The sequence below is a fragment of the Carassius gibelio genome, chromosome B13, assembly GCF_023724105.1.
Source record: "Carassius gibelio isolate Cgi1373 ecotype wild population from Czech Republic chromosome B13, carGib1.2-hapl.c, whole genome shotgun sequence".
NCBI lineage: Eukaryota > Metazoa > Chordata > Actinopteri > Cypriniformes > Cyprinidae > Carassius > Carassius gibelio.
The window spans coordinates 23,225,893-23,253,591 of NC_068408.1; the positions used below are offsets into that span (position 1 = coordinate 23,225,893).

General features: G+C 38.8%; 1 protein-coding gene across 5 annotated transcripts in view; it reads left to right on the forward strand.

Annotated features, from left to right (window-relative positions):
* The window catches only part of LOC127969884 (protein quaking), a 100,336-nt gene that overhangs the window by 52,128 nt on the left and 20,509 nt on the right, over positions 1-27,699 (forward strand). For all 5 annotated transcript variants that reach the window (XR_008156387.1, XM_052572014.1, XM_052572013.1 and 2 more), the window contains exon 4: positions 5,056-5,199. Coding sequence is in view for 4 of the 5 variants with exons in the window: in XM_052572014.1 (XP_052427974.1) it covers positions 5,056-5,199 (144 nt within the window). In the remaining variant the exon portion in view is untranslated. The remainder of the gene's footprint in view (positions 1-5,055; positions 5,200-27,699) is intronic.

The window sequence follows — 27,699 nt, forward strand, 5'->3', positions numbered from 1 at the left end:
TTAACTTGTGTTTTAAAAAAAATAACGTTGATGACAACAAATGTCATTTAAATGAAAAATACGGAAAATAAGCATCAAATAATCAAAATTAACAGAATTATATCCCATTTCAAACAATACTGATTAATTTAAAAAGTCTAGTTTCATCCTTCAAAACTAAGCCTTGGGATTTGAAGAAAAAGTAGCGTGCACTAAATAAATTGTTGATCAGCCCAGGGCACGTAGGGACTCTTGACGCTGATATACAAAGTTAATATGGAGCGTGTTTTCTTGCTGATGTAGTTGCTGTCATCTTTGTTCTGACTGGGCCTGTCAGAGAGACTCAGCTGCAGTGCTGGGCCCGCTGGCAATTACTGTTATTAGAGCCGTCACAATCACTTCAGATTCATCCTCTCGCAGCATCACTAAACAGACCCGCATGTGTGTGTGTGACAGTATTTTATTTCTGGGTCTCCTTTTCACATTTTGCATGTGATTGTACATGTAAATATCACTGTTATATTCAGTGTTTTATGTCTATTATATAGGGTTCGTATTATAAACCATCAGATTTTATTATACTTGTTTTAGCAAAATAGTTCATCATATTATGAAAACGACTTTCAATACTCAAAACTCTCTAAATAGTTATTTTTTTAAGTTCCTGATCATTTCAGTCTGATCAGGACTTTATTTATTTTTAATTTTTTTAATGGCACATTTTCAAATATACAGGATTAAAAAGGATTTTAAAAAAACAAAACAAAGAAAGATAATATAGGTTGAATTCAGGTAAATTGGGACACTTGTATAAGTGTTAAAGTTACTGTACATTTTGTGAAGTTACTTTTAAATTGATCATTTATATGTGTTGCATTACATCTACAGGTTATACTGTATAGAATATACTGATCAATAACAATTACATATTTATGTAACTCATACTTCAATTAAAATACATATTGCTTTCGTCAAAACTACCATATCCGACATCGGTCAAACATGTCAGACATGTGATAAGCAGAAATTAGGATTCACAGATAAACAAACGCAAGTGAATGCTGGCATGAAAACACAATTATAAACTGAAATGTTGGTCTATATGTTTGTCTGGCAGGAAACCTGATGAAAGATCTCTAACAACAGATGTGAACCTATTTTCCTTTGTTCTTTAAAATCCTCTAACAAGACGCTTTGATGTATCTTGCTTTTACACAACCACCAAATCGTCTGGATTTGAGGGCAAAGCTCTTTGTCGATCTCCTAAATCTATCCCGAGAGAGACAGCCAAACTGGTGTTTTGTATTCTCTCAGAGTTTTTCCTGAGAAATGTATACATTGTACAAACAAGATAATGAAATCAGATGTGTCAGTCCTGCAGCAGTGATCCTTGGAGATTTTTCATCGTTTCTAATCAGCAACATGGTTGACCTTAATCACCGAGTCATCAAAACATGAACTTGCTCTGAACCATGACCATGTTTACATGCACATTAAATATCAGAATTTGTTCATATTGTTGTTATGTTAACGTTAAGTGTTAACCTGGTTTCCATTAACCGGTAATGCCAATATTCTGGTTTCTAAATCTGAACAAGACAGCTGTCATGTACTAGTATCAATCTGAATTCTGTCATTTAAATACTAAAGTAATGTTTTTAGTATTAACAAACAGAAAGAGAAAAAGGTTTGATTTCCCTGCACCTTCTGCAATTGGTCAGACCAATAAATAACTCAGCATTGCTACAGTATGTGAGACAAAACAAAGCAATGTTATAATGAGTCACAGTGTTACACTGTTTATGGAAATCAAACTGCAAATGGTTTACTTATAGCTGTCGCTACACATTAAGCTGGAATATGAGGACAAATTTTGTTCAGTCTTTAAAGAAAGGAATATAAATCAACATACAGACAGCTGATAGCGCTGCAAGTCTTATGACCTACATTTCATAACTCATTGCATTTTTGTATGCTGTTCTCAAAGACGTGAATGAGAATTAATGAGTTAACTAAATTACTGTGAACTACTGTGATGTAAGTCACTGTACTACTAAGACTGGATTGAAATAAGTCACAAGAGCAAGCAAATAGCTGCATACATATCCTGCTCCATGCATGCTGTAAGACTGATCACATACATACATGAATATTCCTAAACAGCTCTTTCGGAATAAAGGTGTAGTCATTTATACTGTAATTTGGTGGAATTTCTTGGGTAAAATCCAATCATAGGATTTCAGTTCAACAAGATTGGGATTGCCTTTTAAATTTGTAAGACTTCCCATGGAGATTTTGCATTTGTTTGCAAATTGGTGACATAAATTCAGAACAGAAACCTGTTTGGTTTCAGAGACTTCTGATTGAGCTGTGCTTCATGCATTGCCAAACTTTTGCCCTAATCGCACGGGATTAGTATTACAAATCCTTGTGAATCGCCATCTCTGTCATTTGTAAAGTAAAATTTCCCCTGCAAAAGACCTACCATACACAGGTAGGTCGTTTGCGAACACAGAGGTCCTGTGATAATATTAGTCCTGTGTGAATTGACATCTCTGTGATTTGGCCTTGATTTGGCGGGTGGTATCTAATTTTTCGAGGTTTTTATTTCCTGTGTGCCTTTTTATCCATCTTTCGCGAAAGAATTGAGCTGCGTTGGAGTGCTTGATAGTATTTTGTGTCCTGTCATCATACTGATACATCAAATTCCAGTTTGTTTTTCACCAAAACCTATAGTGTATACCCAGAACACTTGGAGTATGTCAAGTGTCATGAGATCATTCTGTGCTACTTTTGTGTCTTTTTTAACATCTTAAAGCTTGTTGCTATTCACAGCCATTAAGCACGAACACAACATTCCTTTAAATTTTTCCTTATAGGGACTTAAAAAAGAAAGAAAGCAATACAGCATTAGAACATCTTAGTTTTCATTTATGTCTCAACTATCCCTTTAAATGCTGAACCAGTATATAGACCTTAATCGGACAATGGTGTGTAAGTAAACATGGTCGCTGTGAAATATATTGGTGAGTATGTTGAAGAACAAGCTTGTGTCTCATTACACTCCCCACTGCGTGTTCCTTCGTCCTCTCATGATATTAGTTCCCAGAGCTTTCCTCAGAGGGGTGGGCGCTCCTTCAGAGCGGCATTACTGCCTCAGTAAGGATTACAAAAGAGCGGGACAATGGATTTATGGACACTGATTGCACTGCTGTTTGGCTATGGCAGGGGCAACTCAAAGACAGTGTGCGAGGGGAATGAGGTGTAAACAAAGGGCCCCACAATCGGACATATTTCCTGAAATATGCCCGTCACCTTGACTGCCAGCCTGTCAACGCAGAAGAAACAGCCACCGCCTTATGCAAGACATCCAGCCTGTGGTCTTAGCTGTATCTTACCCTCAGAAAGACTGACACATACACGTATGTACACACCACCTCTACTCCGATCCCTCCTGGCTGGCTTACTTCAAGTGTTATTGACAGTGTGACTGTGGGCGGGTTGCTGCGCTGTGACAATCAGCCTCAGAAGATCAATTTTTAGCACTTGTCACAACCAAAGAAAGCCAAGTAAATCAGCCAAACGAAACCAAAGAGGCAAATAGAGACAAAAATGAAGTGACCGCAAAACACCCGAGCACCACCATCCTGAATGGTAAATCATATTGAGTGTTTTTGGGGATATGCAGCCCTGTTTCCACCCTTCCTCGCTTCACACCGAAAGAAGCAACAAAGGATTCTTAATGAAAATCAGCAGGCAGAGTGCGGGAACACAGACGCCGATGCTGATTGCCATCAATTTCCCATTTGCAGTCAAAAAAAAAAAACTTGCAAACTGTGTTTGCATATCTGATTATTGCAAAAAATAAGATCTTGATTTTTCATTTGGAAATCCTTCAGGAAAACATGAAAAACAGCAAAACAAGCCCAATACAGACAAACAAAAGCGGTGGTGTAGGTGAAGTGTAACGAGCCCCTTCAACTTAATGTTGACTTTGATTTTAGTTTTAAATATATATATATATTTGAGTGGTATTTGCCCGTGCAAATTTGGCACCACAATGCTTTGGTTATTATGCAGTTGCTATGCGGTTGCTGGGGTGCACTTTCTGATCTCATGCTGGCCCTACTAATGTTTCCGAACATGTTTCACAAGCACTTCCACTGTTCCCTGTCTGCCATTGGTCTGCCAGAACAGATAGCCACGCCACAAACTCACTCCATTGAGTTGCTGGTGCTGTGTGCTTCTGGTATAGATTTTTAAACAAACAGAGCAATGTTTTGAAAGCGCCTCACAGTGTTACTATTTTACAACATACAAATGGCGTACTTATAGTTGTCTCTGTATATTAAGCGGAGTTAAAAGCATATTAACTGAATAAATTTACATCTGCTTTGAGCGGTGCTGAGCTCTGACTCGCTTCAGCAGTGATCTAGTTTTGATTTGTTGCTCATGCTATTGTTGCTTCTCTCTGCTAGCTGTGAAGCTTTTGTCACTGCCTATCTTGAGACTGTATGAATTTTACGAGGTCTCTTTTATAGAGCTCTGTCTCACAGGATGACATATACATGGTATCCTGACTTCTGCTTTGTATCACGCTGCGGATCAAAGTAGCAGCTTCTCCGTTTTATTTTTACTTTCGCATCCTCTCTGTTGTAGTCTGTTTTTATTAGATTTGCAGTTGCACTTTGGTGTTATCAAGGTATCAAACTCCACAGCAAGAGTGGGAGCTGGGACAAGTCCCAACATCTTTCTTGAACCTCATCATATCAAACACATATCATATTTCTGGTCTACTCTGTTAAAACATGTACATTTCAGCCGAAGGATCAAGGTTTTTGTCCCAAATGACAAGTATACACTATGCACTTACAATGTGCACTATACACTCTCTACCGTCTATTGAAGTCCCTCCTCCTTTGGGACACAGGAAAAGATGCAACAGTTGAGTGCATGAACTGTCTATTATTTTTTGCTAATTTTGCTTTCTTATAGACCTTCTTGATTGTAGCAGTCAACATTTTGTACAACAGCAGTGCATCTGAAACTTTTCTCTCTCCTTCTCTCTTTGTGCAGGAGGAACAAAACCGAGGCAAACCCAACTGGGAGCATCTGAATGAGGACCTCCATGTGCTCATCACGGTGGAGGATGCCCAGAACCGGGCTGAGATCAAGCTTAAGCGTGCAGTGGAGGAGGTTAACAAGCTACTCGTGCCTGCGGTGAGTAGCACTGGTCTCCTTGTTAGACACTTCCTTTCTATTCATTGTAGTTGCAAAAGACTCTTGAATATAACACATCATGCTTATTTTGGATATCTGACGTTATATGTGTCAAAATAACAGGAAGTGGGCTTTTGAAGTTACGGTATATGCCATAGGCTTTGTTCACACAATAGATTGGCCCCTGCAAGCATCGCTACGGGTTCTGTACACAGGCTATATGTGTGTGTGAGTGACTTTATGATGTGTCTCACTGCAATGTTTAACTATTCACATAAATTGGAGTTCTCTATCGATACTTCACTCATACTGCGTCTTGCTCCAGACGCTTTGGGGAAAACTTTTTTTCTCAGAATACTGAAGCCTTTTTCAGTCACGGAGTGCAGTGTATTTAAAATAATCCAATGGCTCAGCAGAGGAGATGCCTGAGCCAATGGCGGTACAGCCCGCAAGAGCCCGGCAATATGGGCGGGGCATCTGGCTATATAAGCGTGCACTTCGCCATAAGATCCTCCGATTTCTACAAGATCATCGCACTACAAGACTAGAATCCTTCTCCGTGAACAGGCCTCCCAGTGGATCAAGATCCCTTTCTGCTCGCTGCTCTTCAGCTGCCTTCAGCGTCTCCAGTAGCGTGGTCTTCCGGTCCCCTGCTGCTATCTGGCAACTACAAGAGCACATTTCTAACCAGTCAGTGGGCAGGAACAACCTTGTTTTTCACTTTTTAAAAGGGCTTATATGGCACAATCCACCTCGTCCTGTCACCATCCCTACATGGGACCATGGTGTTGAGGGCTCTGAAGAGCTCTCCTCTTGAGCCACTACAGTCCATTGACATTCATCCCCCTGATGCTAAAAACCGATCTGCTACTGTCGTTAGCATTGGTAAAGCATATAGGTGATCTGCAGGCCTCTACCTGGGCTTGGTCTAGCAGGGTTTCCATTGCAGAGATTTGTGCAGTGGCCGGCTGGGCTTCACCGTCCACATTTACCAGGTTTTATAATCTGAACGTCCTGGCCTTACAGGCCTGGGTCCTTTCTGCCTTAATGGACTTATTCTAGCAAAACCATTGCTGAATCAGGCATTTGCCTGCTCTGTATGCTCTTGGCCCCACTGGGTTCCGAGGCTGTTCCTTTTTTTTTTTTTTTTTACAAATACTTAGCTCCGGTCGACCTCTGTGAGTTTGGCTCTATCGCTTCCTGTGGGGCTTCCCTACAATTACTTGGTCTCTCTGGGCCCTTGGTTCAAACATTGGTCATTCCTCTAACATAGCACGGCGGGATTGTACTGGTTTCTCAAAGCTTCTTATGCAAGACACAGTACAATTGAAGTATCGATTAGGTACGTACTCGGTTACTAATGTAACCTCAGCTCACTGAGATACAGGAACAAGTACTGCGTTGCTGCTCGTGCCATTTAGCTGCACGACTTGGTCATTGCTTCAGTTGAAGTAACGTGAGGATCCTATGGCGAAGCACACACTTATATAGCCAGATGTCACGCCCATATTCAGCTCTGCTGCAGAGCCATTGGTTCGTTTGAAATACACTGCAAGTTGAACCAATGGCTGTTCAGTTACACTGCGTGATTGAAAAAGGCTTCAGTATTCTGAAAAAAAGGAGTTTTCCCCAAAGTGTCTTAAGCAAGACGCATTATTCATTCCCATATCTCAGGGAACCAAAGTTACATTAGTAAGCGAGTATGTTTTTATGCACACTATTAGATCCAACTCTCCAAGTGCAAATATATCTAATCATCAGCACTTGCCTTTTAAAACTGATTATCACTGATTGCTTTGTGGCAAATTACTGGACACTTATACGAAACATTCCAGACAGTAATAGCAAATAAAACATTTAACATAATTCATATTTGTAAAAGGACAATGTATTATGACATCATGCAACAAGTATGCTGATGATACTTTTTTCCAAGCACTTTTTACCAATTCCAAACCACGTAAATTTTTGTAACTACTATAAATTTTGTATTTAATAATAAATAAGTAATATATAAGTGTCCATGGAGGCTGGAAGTGAAAAACTCCTTATATTCAGGTGTTTAGAACTATTAGGCATGTTTCCTTTTACAGATAAAATTAGCCAAAAAAGAGGTTTAATTCAGGTTGAAAAGTCAAAAAGTATTAAATCACCTATGATAAATATTACAATCTAATGTAATATAGAAATTGCAAAGTTAAGACATGACCATTGAACAGCAAAATGCTCACTGGGTCAGCAAGGTCAGAAAAAAACAGGTGGAGAAGAAAAGACACGTTAACTGCAAAATATTTAAGAATTAGGTGTAAAACCATCAGGAATCATTTAGACTCCAGCGCCACCATTTTCCAGAACCTTCCTGAGGTCTCCAAAATTACAAGGTGTCAGGTTCTCAGAGACTTTGCAGTATTTGGATTTGTTGGTCATGTTACAGCTACACACCCATAAAATAACTGTTTAAATAAGACACTTCTTCAAATATGTAAGAATATCTGACATTGACTTTTGTTTAGCTTTACATCTGCTGGTTTTGTTCGAAGTTATTCAATACATTTGCTTGATTTTTATAGATATAACTTCATAAAGCTGCAGTACGTGCCATGGTGAAAGAGATACTGGATCTTGTTATGTATTCTTATATCAGTAACAGTATTAGCATGTGTGTATTAGTAATGCTCTTGTATTAGTAAAAGTCACAGCACATTAGAACGTGTGTATGATTGCATGCGGCCTTTAAAACATTTTCCTCTTTCGTTTCCTTTCCTTTTGGTGTCACTTGATGAGTGGGAAGTGAAACATTCTCCAAATGCTCTCCTGACAAATGGGAAGTGCTGTGCAGGGCTGGTGTGGTTGAGAAATCAGTCACTCGAAACATTCTCTAAGCTAACCCTTGCATCATTGTCATTTAACTCTGTATGAAAGGGTTGGAAGAACAGGGTCAAGTCAACCTGTATGGTCGTAAATTAAAGTATTTTAAATGCTTGAAATGTCAGTGAGGCAGCTGGAGTATGCAAGAATACACACTGCTGTAGATCTATTCGGCTAAGCAGGGTTATAAAGCATCATAGAAGTACTTCCAATCAAAAACTGTTCCAAAAAGAATGCAGCTAAAGCATGAAAGTTTTGATTGTAAATAATGTATTCTATTCAGTGCTCGAAAGTAGTGTTGGTCTAATTAATTTGGAATATTTTTGTTATCATTAGCCTACTGAATCATTAGCTTATGCTAATTAATGGAATCCATTTTTCATGTGTGTTGGTTAGTATGTGAGTGATGTGTGTGAATAAACATAAATGATGCTGTCTTATGCAGGGGCGATTCTAGGATTTTTTAATGGTGTGGCACGGGGGGTTGATGACATAAATAACCACACAAGTGGGATGACATAAAAATGGCACAGCACTCTCTTTTTATAATTAAAAACCATTGAACAGACAATAATTGTTCTCAACTTCTTTTATTGTCCAAACAGACTGTGTCTGTGTGCCAGGTTCAGGGCTACTAATTTGCTGGAGAACCTGGCCCTGGTTGGTGGATTGGCTCTGACCTGCACTGCACTCTACTGCATCTACCTGTCATTGGCATGCATGGTTTCTTCTTGAAAAAAACCTTGAATGTATTGCTGCTGGTGCTGGTGCATCATGGATGAATTACACAACTAAGAACAATATATATATATATATATATATATATATATATATATATATATATATATATATATATGTATGTGTATGTGTGTGCGTGTGTGTGTGTGTGTGTGTGTGTGTGTGTGTGTGTGTGTGTGTGGCCAGATCCAGCTATTGTAAGCCTTTTTGACTTGTTTTTCCACTAAATTTAACACTTTAGAAAGTTAATAAAGTAGGAAGTTGCGATTTAGGGTCAGCGATAACTTTATCTTATCTAATTTCCAAAATATTTTACATAATTTTGGTTTATTTTATTTATTTATAGGTTTTTTGTTTATATTAATAGAAACATCTGGCAACATTGCATCACCGGCATTAGTTTGGCAGTTATTCAAAAAGGCAGCGCCTATTTACACTATTTTTTTGTCATATGTGCGCTAAGTGCAAATATCTATAGATTCTATAGATATACTATACTATACTATGTTAAAATAGCAGGATTTTCTGCATTTTATACTACTTACTGCAAATAGTGGCAATTATCTGCACCTCAGTATTGTAGTATATTTTAAAACAGTAATAACTTATTGAGTCTAATTTAATGGATGCCACCTTATTGGGACAATAAAGCCCTCCCTACACCTTCCCTTAACTTTTTGATCATTGAAAATAAATGCTTTTCTGATGTGATCTGACATTTGAAAGAGAGAAAAAAGTTGGCCACGGTGTGTCCAACTTCAAGCGGCACTTGCCCCACTGTGTGCCACCCCTCTAGACATGCCCCTGGTCTTATGTATCTGCATATATAAACTATACTGTGAAGGCAGCTGAGTTAATGTACCTGACATGAATAGATGATAATACACATCAAATGTTGAGCTTATAGAATTCAGGGGAAACATTCTATTATTAGGATTTATGAGGGCATGGGACCTTAAAAGTAAAGTCATGTGATGAGGAAGTAAGTGCATTAAGGACATAGTCTTTAGTTTATACAGTACGAACTGTTGTAGACAGATTCCAGAGCTCTGAGAGTCTAATGACTACTGCATGACCATTGAGTCCTACCTCAATTATTTAATTAGCCATCGGGCATTCATGAAGTGCTGAGAATTCAGATGCTTGCAAATGCTGCTTACCCTGTGCTGCATTGTTGCAAAATGTACCATAGTAAAAAAAAAAAAAAAAAAAGCTTTAGTTTTGAGTACTTCCGCACAATTTATGAGACTGGCCTTTTATGAAAGTTTACAACAGGGATTGAAATTGGTGCTTACAGAAACTTTTATTTTGGTGAGTCTAGCTTAAAGTTTTCCTTTCTTTTTCCCTGCTGTCCTGTCAACTTTAAAGCATATGACCGATTGTTTCGCTCTGTGTATATACATGTATGCCCTATTAAAAAGTTTTGTGGTATAAATTGTGCTTATGATGTGGCTTCCTTGCAGTGTTAACATTATGGGGCCTACAACTGTACAAATTGTTTTATTTTGGTCAGAATTGTGGTGTAGTGCAATGGTTCTCAACCCTGGTTTTGGAGTAACCTTAACAGTACTCATTTTGAAAGTCACTTTTATCTGACACAGTCATTTCATGTTTTTGTGTCTTTATTAACGAGCTTATGAGTAGATTCAGGTGAGTTTGATTAGGGAAAAATATAAAAAGGTGCAGAGTTGGGTGTACTTCAGGACAAGGGTTGAGAATTACTTGAGAATAGTGGGGTAGCATATGTACTAATGACATGACAATGACAGCGAGGCTGGCCAACAGTCCTGGAGTGCCACAACCCTGTAGAGTTGACTTGACTTTAGCTTCAACCTTGATAAAAACCCACCTCTAACATACAAGAGCTACTGGCTCACACCCTGAGTCAGAGGTCTCCAACCGTGGTCTTGGGAGGTAACTTCCTGCAGACCTCAGTTCCAACCCTGCTCCAATATACCTTCTTGTAGCTTTCAAGTTACATTAAACACCATGATTAGCTGGTTTAGGTATATTTGATTTGGGATCGAGTTGAACTGGGGCTGAAAGGCACATATATGCAAATGAGAATAAATGCTACTAAAATCATTGTTATGCGCAAAGAAAACAAAAATAACGGCTTCTTGTGTTACTCTCATGAATGACGGCAGACTGACCCGGAAGAGATGAAATTGTTTGAATAAAGACATTATTTTTGTTTTCACTGCGCACAAAAAATATTCACATAGCATCATAACATTACCGTCGAACCATTGATGTCACATGGACTATTTTAACAATGTTCTTACTACTTTTCTGGGTCTTGACCATGGTAGTTGCGTTGTTGTCTATGCAGGGTCAGAACGCTCTGGAAGTTCATCAGAAACATCCTAATTCTTGCGATTTTAGAATGAAATGAGGGTGAGTAATAAGTGACAGAATTTTTGTATTTGGATGAACTAACCCTTTAAAATGTGACCACTGACAGTGCAATTTAAAGACTTTCAAGTCAAGTTTTAGCAAGACCAGTATATTATGTGGCCACAGGAGGAAAGATGATATGTTATTGCTTCAGTTGGCTGTCATGGCAACTGCCAGCACCTTCAATAAGCTCAGTGTGAACAGTCACACCTCCCCAATCAGTGGACCTACACTTTGGGTCTCAGAGTGGACACAGTCTACAGCTACTACTGCGACAGCAGCATAACATTTAACTTGATCCTTCATCTAAGAGCAATTCCCTTGTCTGGCAGCTAACTCCCAGACAGCCCACAGAGAGGCTGCCCCTTCCTTATCAATCCTGCTGCTGTGTATGATGTCAGATAGTACTCCCCCCACATCCCAAGGTAAAATCCATTAACACCTCTGTGTTTGCCTACAGGGACTTTTCTCTGTCAAACAGATGGAGGCAGGGTTTTTTTTCTTTCTGTTTGTGCTAAGATAACGACCAATAGTGTTCTGCTCCAACTTCTGTAAAGATCTTTATAATCCCTGCTGAAATTTGCATACTGATTGATCGCATCTTGTGGCATTTGAGCTGCACTCTGCTTCTCCACATGTGGATAAGGCTAGAAGTGCACCATTGGTGTTTGCGGAAAATGTCGACAAAATTTATATCAGACCATTCCCAGAGTGAACTGACATGCATTATGAAACAAATTCAGGGGTGGGGGGCGTTCACTTCCTGGATTGGCAGTCTACTGTCCGGGGAAAGCTAGCAACCAAGGCACTTCATAGCAGCACACCAGGAGTCATCAGCTTGGTGTCATCTATTTTAAATCATCATCATTATCTACATCACCACCGTTCCTCTCATCATCATAATCAGCAGCACTGGCAGGAGTGGCAGCAGTTGGTGTGGTGCACGCAGGAAGCCAGTGACCAGCAGGATACTGCTAACACAGTCAAAAGCAATTATCATCAATGACTTTGTGACAAATATATAAAAGCCTTTGCTTCACAATTGCATCTGATTGTGCTGACTGAGGCAAGGTCTCACCAGACTCCCCTGAGCTCCTCTGTCTCTCATATGCAGGAAGGAATGCTCATTTACATATTACCAGTGGCAACATGCTGATCTTTTCCATTCAATAAAAGTGAATGGTGACTACAGGCTGTCAAGCTGAAAAAAAAGAACATAAGAGTACTGTAACTGTAACCCATATAACCTGTAAAACGTGCACTCTATTCCAAGTCTTCTGAAGTCACATGATAACTTTACGTGAGGGAAAAGTTCACATCTGAAATGTCACTATGCACCATATTTAAATATGCTATATGTGAGATGGTGGACTTGTCATTTAAAGGCACAATATGTAATGTTTGCCACTAGAGGGTGCGTATTCAAAACAAACAGAAACAAAGGCATAGTTTGATGACGCCGTGACTGAGTGTGGAATCATGGGAGTTGTCGTCTTCATTCCAACAGCCGATGCAATCCGACGGGACTCAGGCAGAAATAATGTTCATGGATGAACTAATGATTTATTAACATAGTAGAATGAAGCAGGGTGAGACTGAAAGCCATCAAAGCGAAACGAGGCCACCGAACGAGCGTAACACATGGCCTGAAAGCAGCAGAGCTTTTATTATGCCACAGTCGACTTCCCCTTCTTCCGGTCATGCTTATGTTGGGGGAAAAAAGCAGCCCTGTTTATCATACTAGATACTTTTGAAAGACCTACTCTGTGTGGTCATCACCGGTATATTTGAAATCGAGGGATTATGACGTCATTGGCTAGTGACACAATAACACTATGGACATGGTCCGTGTCACTAGTAAAAAATTCCTTATTTCTCTGGATTTAAACATTCTTTGAAACATTTGGGATAATCTAAGTACACAAGTCAGCAAAATATATAACACTGTTGTAGTGGTTTTTTGGATATTTTAAAAGAATCTTACAATTTGTGCCTTTAAATTTTTTTTTTTTTTTTTTTTTTTTACGTAGTTATCATTTGACTTCAGAGGACTTGGAATATAACAATAAAGATGGTATCAAAACATAAGGTATTAGAATGACATAAGCTAAGAGAATGACAGTTTTATTTCAGGTGAATTATTCCTTTATTTTGTCTTAAACCATAGAAGTTATCCTAATGCTCTGAAATGTGAAATGATAATAATATTTATCTTCATACTAAATTATGAATGCTTTTGCCCCCTATTTTTCAATAGCTGAACTCAAAGATCTTAAGACTTTTTCTATGTACACAAAAGGCCTATTCCTCTCAAATACTGTTCACAAATCTGTCTAAATCTGTGTTAATAAGCACTTCCTTTGCCGAGGTAATCCATCCACCTTAGAGGTGTGGCATGTCAAGATGCTGATTAGACAGCATGATTATTGCACAGGTTTGCCTTACGCTGGCCACAATAAAAGGCCAGTCTAAAATGTGCTGTTTTATTGTATTGGCGGGTCCAGGAGGTCAGGAGGTTCTGGAAACCAGTTAGTATCTGGTGTGATCACCATTTGCCTCAATCAGAGCAACACATCTCCTTCGCATAGAGTTGATCAGTTTGTTGATTGTGACCTGTGGGATGTTGGTCCACTCCTCTTCATTGGCTGTGTGAAGTTGCTGGATATTGGCAGGAACTGGAACACGCTGTCGTATACGCCGATCCAGAGCATCCCAAACATGCTCAATGGGTGACATGTCTGGTGAGTATGCTGGCCATGCAAGAACTGGGATGTTTTCAGCTTCCAGGAATTGTGTACAGATCCTTGCAACATGGGGCTGTGCATTATCATGCTGCAACATGAGGTGATGGTTATGGATGAATGGCACAACAATGGGCCTCAGGATCTCGTCACGGTATCTCTCTGCATTCAAAATGCCATAAATAAAATGCACCTGTGTTTGTTGTCCATAACATACGCCTGCCCATACCATAACCCCACCGTCACCATGGGCCATCAGCAAACTACTCACCCACACGATGCCATACACGCTGTCTGCCACCTGTCCTGTACAGTTAAAAAAATGGGATTCATCCATGAAGAGAACACCTCTACAAAGTGCCAGACGACATAAAATGTGATAATTTTCCCACTCAAGTTGGTTACGTTGACGAACTGCAGTCAGGTGGAGTCTGCTGTTGTGAGGCCGGTTGGGTGTTCTGCCAAATTCTCTGAAACACCTTTAGAGATGGCTTATGGTAGAGAAATTAACATTCAATTCACAAGCAACAGCTCTGGTGGACATTCCTGCAGTCAGCATGCTAATTGCACACTCCCTCAAAACGTGGCAACATCTGGGGCATTGTGCTGTGTGATTAAAATGTACATTTTAGACTGGCTTTTTATTGTGGCCAGCCTAAGGCACACCTGTACAATAATCATGCTGTCTAATCAGCATCTTGGTATGCCACACTTGTGAGGTGGATGAATTATCTCGGCAAAGGAGAAGTGCTCACCAACACAGATTTAGACAGATTTGTGAACAATATTTGAGAGAAATAGGCCTTTTGTGTACATACTGTAGAAAAAGTCTTAAATCTTTGAGTTCAGCTCATGAAAAATGGTGACAAAAACAAAAGGGTTGCATTTATAATTTTGTTCAGAGTTCATAGTTGTTTGAAGTTTCATAGAAGTCCGGGAGCGTAGGATATGAGCTCATAGCCAAATGTCCTATGTCCATGAGAGAGGGACAATATTTAATGTTAGCACGTGAAAATTGCATGTTCCATGTTCTACTCAAACTAAAGCTCTTAACCTCCTACATGTCACAGATGATTCATATTCCTGGAAATAAAAAACAGGCGCCTCGCGTCACTTCGCTGTGAGTATTTTCAGCTATGCTAAGCTGAACTATAACACACAACTTCAGCACCAAATTACATGCACACCCCGGAGAAAGTTAATTTCAGAAATAATTTTAAGGCCTTTATTTAGAACATAAGCCGGTAGGTAGCATCTAAACCTGTGGTGAGGTGAAGCACTTACCACTATCTGTGAGCTTTCCACACCCCCTGTTAGTGGTAGCTAGGCATAAATGGTCATTGCTGAAGGGACTACTTTAATTAAAGTCCTGTCTGTCAGCCGCCCCTCCATGGCTTCCAGCCTGAAGCCATGACAGATAGAGGCAGCTCTAATTGTCAGGGCTGAAGATAAAGTGAAATTTGAAATTGGGTGTGGAAGCACTACTGCCACACAATGTACACACACAAAACTCCTCTTTTTGGCCCATGTGGTTCTTCAGCTGCACCAGCAGTGGTGTTGAAGAAGAGGAGAAGTTAAGTAAGCAGCAAGGGCCGGCAGGGGCTGAAGTACCCAAGCTACCCTCTACCCAGCATGGCCTAGATTAGTGTACACTAGCACTCAACACTTGCTTCTTTGGATGAGATACTTCCAGCTTATCCATCCATTTGTGGTATCTGAGCTTTTATGGGTGTGTGAATTTTGTGAGATTCACGGTGCCTGCTATCAGAAGCATCACTGTTGCTCATAGTTCAGGGGTGTCCAATCCAGCTCCCGGAAGGCCACTGTCCTGCAGAGTTTATCTTCAGCCTGCTTCAGCACACCCACATGGAAGCTTCTAGTAATCCTGCAGACCTTGATTATCTGCTACAGTTGTGTTTAATTAGAGTTAAACTCTACAGGACAGAGACCATCCAGGAACACCCCTGGTTAAGAGTTACATATCTGTCCCAAATCCCTATCCGTAACTTCATAACCCACTGTAACCCATCCCAAACTATGGAAATAAATGTTAAATTATATTATTTTCTTAAATACAATGGGTAAAAGAATCATGTAGTTTAACATTTAAGGAAGGATGCTATCTACTGTACATCTAAAGCCCAAAGTATACTTCATTTGATAGTGAGGCAGTTCACACATGCACTCTAGAAAGCTTCATCTTAGTCCAGTGTCTGTGCTATATTTCTCCAGAAGTTATGACTAATTTCTTTCTACTACACATTTTTTGAGATTCTCAAACTCTTCTTGCCTAATTCTCCCACTGACACATGTGCTCACGATGAGAGTTTGAGCCCCATAGATTGTGAGCGACTGCTGGGAGAAGCATTTAAGAGGCAATACCTAGACAGGGTATGCATAAGTTGTGTTTGGGGATTCCCGTGACGTGCACAGCGAGTGTTAGTCACACATAACTGAATCTCTGCCTGCAAGATTGCACATGGACACCCTCACATCTTTGTTATAACGCCTGAGTGGATTTAGAAGCAAAGGTGCATTATGGGTGAGCAGAGCCAATGTTGCTGTTTGTGATGCAGTTTTTTTAGGGAGGTAGGAGAATGAAGACCCCAGTGGTTTGTGGGAGGTTCCATCTGTTCCCTTCATGGCACAATAGGCTCCCTCTTGCATGACATGTTTTTCTGCCTCTCGCTGTTTCTCAGAGTGCTCAGCACTAGCAAAAAAAGAGAGAAAGATTGAATAGAGCCCATGCCTCTCTTTGCAGATGTGTGTGTGTGTGTGTGTGTGTGTGTGTGTGTGTGTGAGAGAGAGAGAGATGCCGGAAAATCTCTAAATAAGACATGTTGTGTTCATTTGTGATCACGCACATTCGGATCTCAAGAAATGACAGCACATTTTTGCATATCTTTGTCCCTTTCTGCAGGTGCACAAGCTGCCTCCTTTTGTCGAAAGGTCTCCATTCCATCAGTAATGTGACTTTGTGCATGTCGACGGGTGTAACTCTGTGTGTGGCTATGGTGTACGTGTGAACGGCGGGGCTGCTCTGTGGTCACATGATTGAGTAGTCATCCATGTCTTTGAGGCTGGGAGAGCATCAAAAGGCTCTTTGTTTACAACTGGAGTGTGGAAATCCTGAGCGGGCTCTTTGGCCCTACAGGGTTGGATAATGCTCCCAGTGGGGCTCATTCCCCTTCCCCTCCTCTGAGAGAGTCCAGCATCTTTTCTCTCCCTCTCATTCTGTTCTGTTATCTCTCTGTGTGTCCCTCCCTCAGTCTCTCATGGTGTTATTGAGTAACACTTTGTTTTGGAGCTAGTGTTGGTACAGTTCGGTTGCACAGGGAATAAAGGCTAGTTGGGGTTCACAGGGCAGAGAGTGCATTACTGTGGCAACTGTTCGAGAGGCCCTGTCCTCAAAGGAGAGCATCGAGTCATGTGACTGTACTACAGAGGGGCTTAAATCATCCACCCACCACCCCTGCTTTTAGATTTTCAGCTACTTTAACAAAACAACTCAGAATTTTTCACATCTTCTACATTGACTCTTATGGAATGTATGTGGGATTCTACCGAATGGATTTAAATTGGTTTGAATGTTGTTTACACTGACACAACCGATGCCATGTGTTTCCAATGGGACTCATGAACGGGGGTTCTGTTTGTCCAAATGTTGGCAGATAGGAGAAGTGTATGAACCTGTTTGGTGACCCTAGTGGCCCTGAAATTACACACTTTACCTCTAACAGAGAGGGACAGAGATCCGTACCATTTTATAAATGACAGACGTCTCTGTAAATTCTGCAGCAAATTTCCTTCAGCATTCTGGGGGCCCTGATTCGGTGTGGACCTACTTATTTATACTCGAATCACCTTGTCCTTCTCTCTGCTACCTCTCTCTTATCCTTTTCAGGAATGAGAGAGTAATCCCTGTGTAAATAGAGGGATAGTGTAAAGATGCAGACTCCATGGCCATTCTGAAATCTATCCAGCTTTTCTGCTCTGCCAAGCTCCAATAGAACAGCTGCCTCCCCCGGGCACCGAGGAAACGAAATGTCATGAGCAAAATAAAGGCTCCCGTTCCAAGCATGTACCTTCTGTCAGTAAACGGCGCTCTCCCCAACGCTGCACTTAGTCTGTAATGCACTGCTTGACTTTTCTTCGGAGGAAACACTGAAATCACTTGCGTGCTGTCATCTCTGCAACCTTTTCTTTTTACACTCTGACTTCCCTACAGTGCTGCAAGGGTAAAGAATGAATATGATACACTGGGATTGTTGATTGTGAAAGGGTGTGCGAATGATTGCCCTTTATAATTCTATGGGTTGATTTCTGGAGTTTCCTTCAGGCCAATGACAACAGAGATTAAAGGAAAAATGATTAAAATGAAGACAAACTGAAAACTTTGAATATTATGTGGAACGTTTTTTTGGGATGTGTTAAAGGGATAGTTCACCCAAAAATGAAAATTACCTCATGATTTATTCACCCTCTAGCCATCCTAGATGAAAATGCCTTTCTTCTTTCAGGTTAAATACAATTGGAGTTCAATTCCAAGCTTTATAATGGTAGTGAAATGGGGATCGAGATTTTGAAGCCCAAAAAAGTGCTTTCATCCATCATAAAAATACTCCACATGACTCCGGAGAGTTTATATAGGTCTTCTAAAATTAAGTGATACATTTATGTAAGAAAAATATCCATATTTAAAACTTTATAAATCATAAACTCTAAATGTTCGCTAAATGTTGTTCAAACATTTACTAGAGAGTGGCATTACAGAAGATGACGTAAGCGTAGCATTAGCTCCGGCAGGAATACGCTGGTCTTGCGAGAGTTTTGTTTACAGCAAAGAAAAAACAGTCTCCTGTTTGCATATATTAAAGGCATCTGACATTTTTCTGTACAAATACTCATTTAGTACTTTTAATTTGTGACTGGTGTTTTGTTTCCCGCTGGAACACCACTCTCTGGGGTTATGGTTTATAAAGATTAAAAATAAGAATATTTTTCCTACACAAATGCATCTATTCGATTCAGAAGGACTTTGTATGATGAATGGAAATCTTGACCCCTATTCACTATCATTATAAAGCTTGGTAGAGCCAAGACATTTTTTTAATATAACTCTGATTATATTGTAATTCGTCTGAAAGAAGAAAGTCATATACACCTAGGATGGCTTGAGGATGAGTAAATCATGTGGTTATTCCCATTTTTGGCTGAACTATCCCTTTAAGGTTAGTTAGAGGTCTAGGGTACCTAATGTACCTATTTGGCTCACCAAAATCTACAAAGAGACATTTTTTGTGCACAAGTTATTGGTTTCAGTACAAAAAGGTATATTAAAAATAATTTTATTTTAAATTACAAAAGCATTTCAATTAAGATATACATCATTAAATTAAAAAAATAAAAAAGTCTGGCTGTGCTTAATGGGTACATGTTTTTACCCTTTAAGCACACCACTGTTCCCATTAAGCTCACATTGTGATTTATTAAAAAAATTAAGAATCATTTTAAAAGTCTATATTTATTTTTGAAGGTACAAAGTCAATCAAAAAAAGAAAAAAAAAACTAAAATCAAGCAACAGGCAATCAAGTCGATCAGTTATATATTCATAGTGAAGTGTCATTTAAGCACATTTCAAAATCTATACTAGTCCACGCTAAATAACACAAATTAAAAAAATTTGACACAAACCAATAAAAAATGAAGATGAACAAACAAGCTTCATTTTGAAGCCTCTAATTAAATGGATGTCAACTTATCTATTGTCCTTAAGCCTGGAATACACTACAGGATTTTTGTCCCGGTTCTCCACTGATTTACCACCTGGAGAAGTTGATGCTAGTTGCCAGAGATCACAGCCAGTCTGCAGATTTGAGTTGACAGAATCTATACTAAATCAATTAACTTAACTTAAAGTGACAACCATCAGTTAATATTTAAAGTATGTTTATGAAGTATTTACATAGATGTTCAATGTGGAAGAGCTTAAAGAGAGCACACTGAGCTTAATGGGAGCAGAATTTTTTTTTCATAAATTTCATGTAATATTTATTAAAATGACAGGATTTTGCCTGGTCATGTATTAAGTTCATACATATTTAAATATGAACAACTATTATTTACAACATCTCTGGAATTATACTTTTTCTTACTGATGTCACTCTGAAGCTGTGTGATTTTCATAGGCGTGTACCCTTTAAGCTCGCCTTAAAATAATATGAAATCTTTAAAAATTACAGCAGTGTAAAACATCAGACCAGAAATAAACTGTCAATTTATAATATTATGGATGTAAAACCACAAACCAGTAATGCCTGTGAAGTAATATATTAGCGTAGCACACAATCTTATACAGATAGTCAGCTAACTGTATTCTGTAGCATCTGTGTTATGCTGCTAAAACTATCTTTTGGAGCTAATGTAATTATTTCCCACATTCAAGTTCTTGGTTATAATAGGCAAAGGTCTGAACATGAATCTCTTAATTTTACAATAAGTAGTGAAACTTACCCAAAATAAAAGCTTAAATATATATTTTTTAAAAAGGCACATTTAAGAGGCTCCTCTTTTGGTGAAAGTTTTTAGACAGCTTTCAAAATGGCCACCAGGCCGTGTGAGCACATGGAGACTCATATCTCAGTGTGCAATGATCCGATTGACTTGAAATTATAGGAGGTATATAGTAACAGACATATCAAATGGTTAAGATATCAAGTAGGACAATAATTTTTTTTGGTCTTTTAAAATCTGAGCTCAAATATGGAAGTGAGCTTAATGGTTACATGAGTTTAATAGCTACGTTTAACTACATAACATTATTATAAAAAGAACCCATCCTTTATGTTTTAATACATGGGTGCCCAATCTTGTTCCCATATATCTGTCTACCTGTAGTGATGTTCGGTGCTTGAATGAATCGTTCTTTTGAGCCAGTTCTCAGGAAGTAACCAGTCGAGCCATTTCATAAATCGTATTGAATCGAACTTTAGTTCCAGGATGATGACGCAGGACGCAGAGCCGAAATAGCACGTACAACTCAAAAAGAACTGACTGGGCTGGTTCAACCAACTATCAAAGTTTACTGAGGACTCAACAAGAACAGAATGAGTCGTGGTGAAGTTTGCCGTAGAATACTGAAGATTCTGATGAGTGAGTTGACAATATTGTGCAAGCCTGAGCCACGTATGGGAAATATGCTTATAATTAATGTTATTAATTTACATTTTAATAAAACCTGAAAAAAAACAATTACAAAAACCTGCAAAAAACAAAGTCAATTTTACAATAGTTTATTGTGCCTGCATATTATATTTGAACCCTGATCAAACACACTTGTCTGTAATTATTAAGGGATTCTGAGGGTCTTAATTAGTTTCTTCAGTTGTGTTTGATCAGGTTTGGAGCTGAACCTTGCAGGAAGGTAGCGCTCCAGGATCAGGATTGGGCACCCCTGTTTTAATATAATTTTAGTTGCCTCTTCTCTAAAGCAGTTATTCCTGACTCTGGCCCTCAAGGTCCACTTTCCTGCGGAGTTTAGCTTCAACCTTGATCAAACTCACCTGCCTGTAACTTTCCACTGATCCTTGATTAGCTTGTTCAGGAGTGTTTGATTAGGGTTGGATCTAAACTCTGCTGGAAAGTGGATCTTGAGGGTCAGAGTTGAGATCCCCAGCTCTGGAGTTTCTTAAGACAGGGGTGTCCAGTCCTTCTTCTGGAGGACCACCGTCCTGCAGAGTTCAGCTGTAACCCCAATTAAATGCACATTAACTGGCTAATCAGGGTCATATAGCTAATCTAGACATACTAGAAACTTCCAGCCAGCTAAATGCTACATGACAGTGGTCCTCCAGGTCTGAGTTTGGGCACCCCTGTCTTAAGAGACCTCAACAATGCCTTAAACTGCTCAAGACACTGCTCAGATTCACCCATAGCCCAAATTAGTTGTGTTATGCTCCGTACTGTCAACAGATGCCTCATTTTCAACAGATATCTTGTTTATTTTTCCTAACGAATGAGACTGGACGATAAGCTGGAGACTTTTAGCAATTGCTCTCAAACTCATTGCTTTCTAGGAGAACCAAATACGATATTAAAGGAATCTCATTTGCATTTTTTCTGTCCTATGGGTTGTCACTTCCTGTCCCTCCTCAGTTGGTTCATTACTCTTGTAAAATGCCATCATTAGCCGGTGGTTCTGATTGGGCTTAGCAATCCTCTTCATTCGAACGAGAAAATAGTCCTTCTCATGCCAATGTTTAGAATCCGCATGCAGCCTGAAGATGAATAATACAGGACCACATGCATTTTTAAAGGGAAAAATTACTCAAATCTGTTTTTCAGACAGTCTGGGACAGACGTGGATGCTCTGTGGGAGCTGCTCTGCTGGAGGATGAGAAAATTCTGTGTGATGTTGAGGAGCACTTTCACTCGCTCTCTCTCTTTCTCGCACTTTTTTAATTCCCCCATCATGTTTTTGACTTTGTGACCAGCCTTTTTGTTGCAGTCCTCATTTTTTTGCATGTTGTGAGAGATCAAAGCTTCCTTTTATATGAACGGAGATAAGAGGGCTGTATTGTTAGGGAGAGATGGCTAGTTGTAGGGTTACCGGGTAAGAATGTGTGTTTTGGAGAAGGAAAGAAAGTGTGTGCGCTTCTGCTGAACAATCAAAGTTTCACAACGATAAAGTGAGCCTTGGTGAGCTCTCTCGCTCTCTTTCTCAGTCTCTGTGTGCCGTCTCCTCAGTTCAAAGCCAGTTTGATGTATGAGACGTCCTCCTCCTCCTAATTGCACCTCTTTAATTCCAATGAGGAGGATGCCCACGCTCTGACAGCTAATCACTGACACGGCCCGCTTTACTCACCAGTTGGGTGTACTTGTCTGGAAACTTCATGTCTGTTTCAAGACACGTGTGCATACGTGTGCGCCGCCTTGCATTGTTTGCAGGACAATTTCAGAGTCTCTTGCTGTGCTAAACTGGCAGACAGAACAGCTGGCAGAACACCGTAAAAATTCAGGCATCTGTTCTAATGTACTCAGGTAATATCTGGCTGGCTATTAAGGCTACTTAAGTGGTTTGTTTTCTCTGATAAGTATGCAATAAAAAGATCCCAATATGATCTGAAATATTTCTCATCAGATTTTTCCAAGATCAAATTATCTGGCTATGCCACAGATGTTAATGCAATATGAAATCTAAATTGACCCTATTTATTTATTTGATGGAAATTCCTGATTTTGTTGCATGCTAATTATTGGTGCATGCCATTCCTAATTTAAACATTTGTCTTCAGAATCATTTATCAAAGCAACTTTCATTCTTCGACAAATCCCTCTTCATTTTCAGCCCCTCCTCTCTAACCATCTGTCTCCACTGTGGTATTTATGCATCCACTTTTCGCAATCCAAATAATTTCTGATAAATCACTTAGAATGTCCCGTTTTACTCGGAAATAATCAGATTAAGTAAAATTAGTAGCAAATAGTATTTGCCTACTGAGATTCATATCGCTTATGAAAATTAACAACGTTTTTATTGTAGTGACTGTGCAGTTAACAGATTTTTGGCATATTGATTACCATCATAACCACAGTTTTATTACAAATACTGTCATTAAATTATGGTTTGAGTAGTTATACCATGGTTTTTACATGGTACTTAAAGAAATACCTTGGTAAATGTCCAAAAATTAATATAATATAATAAATATAATATAATAGTAGTACACAGTAACATAGTGTCTATATTTCTTGTTTACTATGTAGTATATTCATGCATACCATGGTACATAAATATAGCAATTGTTTAGTTCCATTTTACACTACCATTCAAGGTTTTCAGGCAAGATTTTACTCTGTTTTTGAAAGAAATGTACATTTATTAAGCAGTAAAATAGTAATATTGTGTAAAACTGTAATATTGTAGAATATTATTACTTGAAAATATTATCCTAACTCTGAATAACAATTTTGAATGGTAGTGTATATAATTAAGTATGTTGGTTTACCATGGGACTGAGTTGGCCATTGTGCTTACTGTGATGGTATCACATGGCAGTACTCCGGTACTTTAAAATAAATACTAAACAAAATACTGTGTTGTTACTAATTTAACAAGTAATATTAGTAGCAAATAGCATTACATATTGACTGTAAAAGGACAGTCACAAAAAAAAAAAAAATTCCAAACCTGTGTGAGTTTCCATCTTCTGTTGAACACAAAAGAAGATATTTTGAAGAATGTTGGTAACCAAAAAGTCATTGGTATCCATTGAATTCCATAATATGTATATTAAAAAAATGGATTTCAGCGGCTACCATCAACTTTTTGGATAACCAAAAGGGGCCATATTAGCATTTTTATCCCCTGAAGTCTACTTATGTTAGTCAAGGTTATTCAATTTTGTTTTACATAACAGTTTTACACAACTGACTGTTTTTAATACTGTAAAGTCATTATACCGCTAGTTGCTAGTAGGCATTTATAAGCTGCTCAACATTTAGATGTAGATGTTCTGTGAACATGGTCTCATTAGTGTGCTTCAATAAAGAACAACTTATTTTATAGCTTAGTTTCATAAATGGTATATTAAAATTAGGAGAAAGTTTTGTGTTAACATTACAGTATGTTTGCATACTCTTTTATTCTACTTTGTTTAAAAAAAAAAACTGTTCTCCTAGATAGTCTCCTTTTAATTTCCTTTTCACTTTCCTTCACAGTCCAGTAAATGTCCAGGAAATGCTTGATTAAATGTGCTCATGTTTGTTTTTCCAACCAAAGCAGATTGATTAAAATAACAAATTATGAATAAAAGTTTTAAATATTAGTGCTATTATTGCACTTGATTGAGAAGCGTATTACGTTACCTGTCATCTCATACCTTTATTACACTTCCAAATCATGCGAACAGGATTGGAGTGTATTAACATTCTGGTTTGTCTTCATTTACTCTTGAACCAGACTGCACGTCTTTGTGTGAACTCTGTTGTTTAATACTCCTAATACATCTCGTCTGTTTAGTGTGTTACTGTTGTTTATGAGCCACAGAACAGATGAGGATTTTATCCGGCAGAGCCTGCATTTGTATGCACCCAGACGCAGACACATAAGCAAAGTTTTGGCACCAGGGACACGTGCACTACTTCCCTCTCTCAAAGCCAATTAACATGAAACCTCATGTGCACGAAACTTTCTAAGACTGTAAGCTTCATGTTCTCTCACTGGTTTGCAGCTGTATTCATGCATGTTCACATACTGTCTCTCCAAACGCATAAGTATACATACACAAGTCTCTCTCTCTCTCTCTCTCTCTCTCTCTCTCTCGCTCACTCCCTCTCAGGCCATTGTGACCCTGAGTATTTTCCCTCACATCCAGGAAAGGCTACTTCCCTGCCTCTTACCAAAATAACCTGCAGTCTAATTTTAACCTGCGGGCGTTCAGACAAAGAATAGAGCTCATGATCTCTGCACTCATTAATGTGCCTAAATTTACCCTGAAGTTTTAGTGGAGGCTGAAAATGTTAATAAGGCATAGCTGATGTATTCACAGTCGGATTTGACACTAAAAACCCTACACTACCATAGTATTACTACCATTGTTTTTTTTTGTTTTTTTGGAGAAACACTATTGCTTGTAAATATACTTCATAAATACGATTTTAACTATTATTATTTACCAAATACCATGTTTTGGATATATTGCCATGGCACTGCATTGTGTTTCCCACTGTATTTTACTGTAGTGATGGTATTACATGGTAATACTCTGGTACTGACATTATCATGTTCAATATACTGTGATAGTACCATCATACCATGTCCAAAAAAACTTGGTATTACATTGGCACTTTTTGTTCCTTGGAAGTACCATGGATTTATTTAGTCATGTTCCATGGTAATTCTGAGGGTTGCTTGGAGTCCAATATAAATACCATTGTATATTATTATAGTAAGCATTCAGTTCCTTCACAGTACTTTCTGTACAAGGGAATGGACAGTCTCGTGTGCTTCAGTCTGTTTGTGTCAGTGTATGATGTTCTTAATTCATTTCCTTCTTAATTAACAAGTTCTCATCACATCGGCAAGCCAATTACAGTACAGGAGGTATGGCAACATAAATATTGGATTAAGCTGTAATTATTCTCATAAAGCAGTTTTAATCTTCACAATGACTGTATCTGTGAATGTGTGTGTGTGAGCGTGTGAAAGCAAGCAGGAAATATGTGTTGTGTGTTCTGGTGGTCTTTATGTCTGTGTGGGGAGGATCTAGCATATGTGCAGCTGTGCAACAATCAAAAAAAAAATGTTTCTTGACATCTGAAAGCCAGGCAGCGTTATTGCATTAAAGGTCAAGCCATGCTGACCAGCCTGACCCAGCAAACATGAACTCAACCAATAGCATGAGATTGGGGTGAGGCTATCTGTTTAACTGACCAATGGAAGGCAGGGGGGCGTTCACTAACTCTGTCAGCTTATTAGTGTGTTGATGTAAAAAATAAAGCTAAAATAAACATATGTCTTATGATTTGTTTACTTGTGCTGTTGGTATGTTGAGTTGCATGTACCGTAAATGCTTAAAAATGACTGACTTTTCATAGCTGTAAACATTTAAACACACTCAGTTTTTGTGAGATGTATCTCTGGAAGGAGTCTGTGAGGAAGAGGGCCTGTAGTTGTAGCGTTGAGGGAAGGGTTGAGATAAATCAGCGGGTTCCGCTGCGACACGGAGGGACAGGAAGGCCTGTCGAGGGGATGAGGCGTGGCTGGAAGCCAAACGTCCGTGTTTGTGTGTTGTAAGAGAGCAGCTGTGTGCGCGGCGCATTCTTGGAGCGCTAGCATCCGGTTTCCACTTGCCAAGTCCTCCCATCCTCCTTACAGGCCATTATATCACTCCTCTGTCCTTCAGTCTTCCCGTTCAACCAGTGATGGTCTGATCTGTGTTTGACAGCTTCAGTTTATGTACTCGCCCTTGAGAAATGCTACTAATAAGATAAAGCGTGTGACAGAATAAAGCAAATTGGATCATACTTTGTGCTGTTAGAAAGAAAGCAATCACTTTAAGTGGTTTGAGAGAGAGCGGGAAGTTAGATGCGTGTCCACAGTGCAGATGACAGAAGCAACAAAAAACAAAAAAGAGAGAAAATGACATGTAAAAGAGAACAAAGTAAAAGGCCGTAGGACCTTCAGACTAGAGCTACTCAACTCAACACGCACACAACAAATCCATCGATCTGTGTTCAGAAAGAAAAACGGCTACAGAAAGAAACGTGGGGGAAGAGGCGGCATATAAATAAATAGAGATCAAATCTATATATATACAGTATATATAATGGTTTCCACAAGATATTAAGCATTTTCAACACTGATATCAATAAGAAATATTTATTTAACACCAAATCAACACCAAAATTACAATTATTTCTAAGTGAGTTCCATGCCTTGGAATTAATTTTTTGATTTATTTATTTACCTTTACTAGAATTAGTAATATTTTCTTCCTTTTGATGCTGTATAAAAGTGTTTATGTATTACCTAAATTATATTATTTAAATTAATTGTTTATGTATTGTGTGTGATTGTAAGTGCTTGATAAAAATATGTGAATACAAGACTTGTAAAAGCACCTAATTATGAATAGGGTATTAGGAAAATTCGGCTTTGCATCACAGGAATACAGTTTTATATATATATATATATATATATATATTAGAATTGAAAATGTTATTTTAACTTATATTGTTAGCTACAATATTACT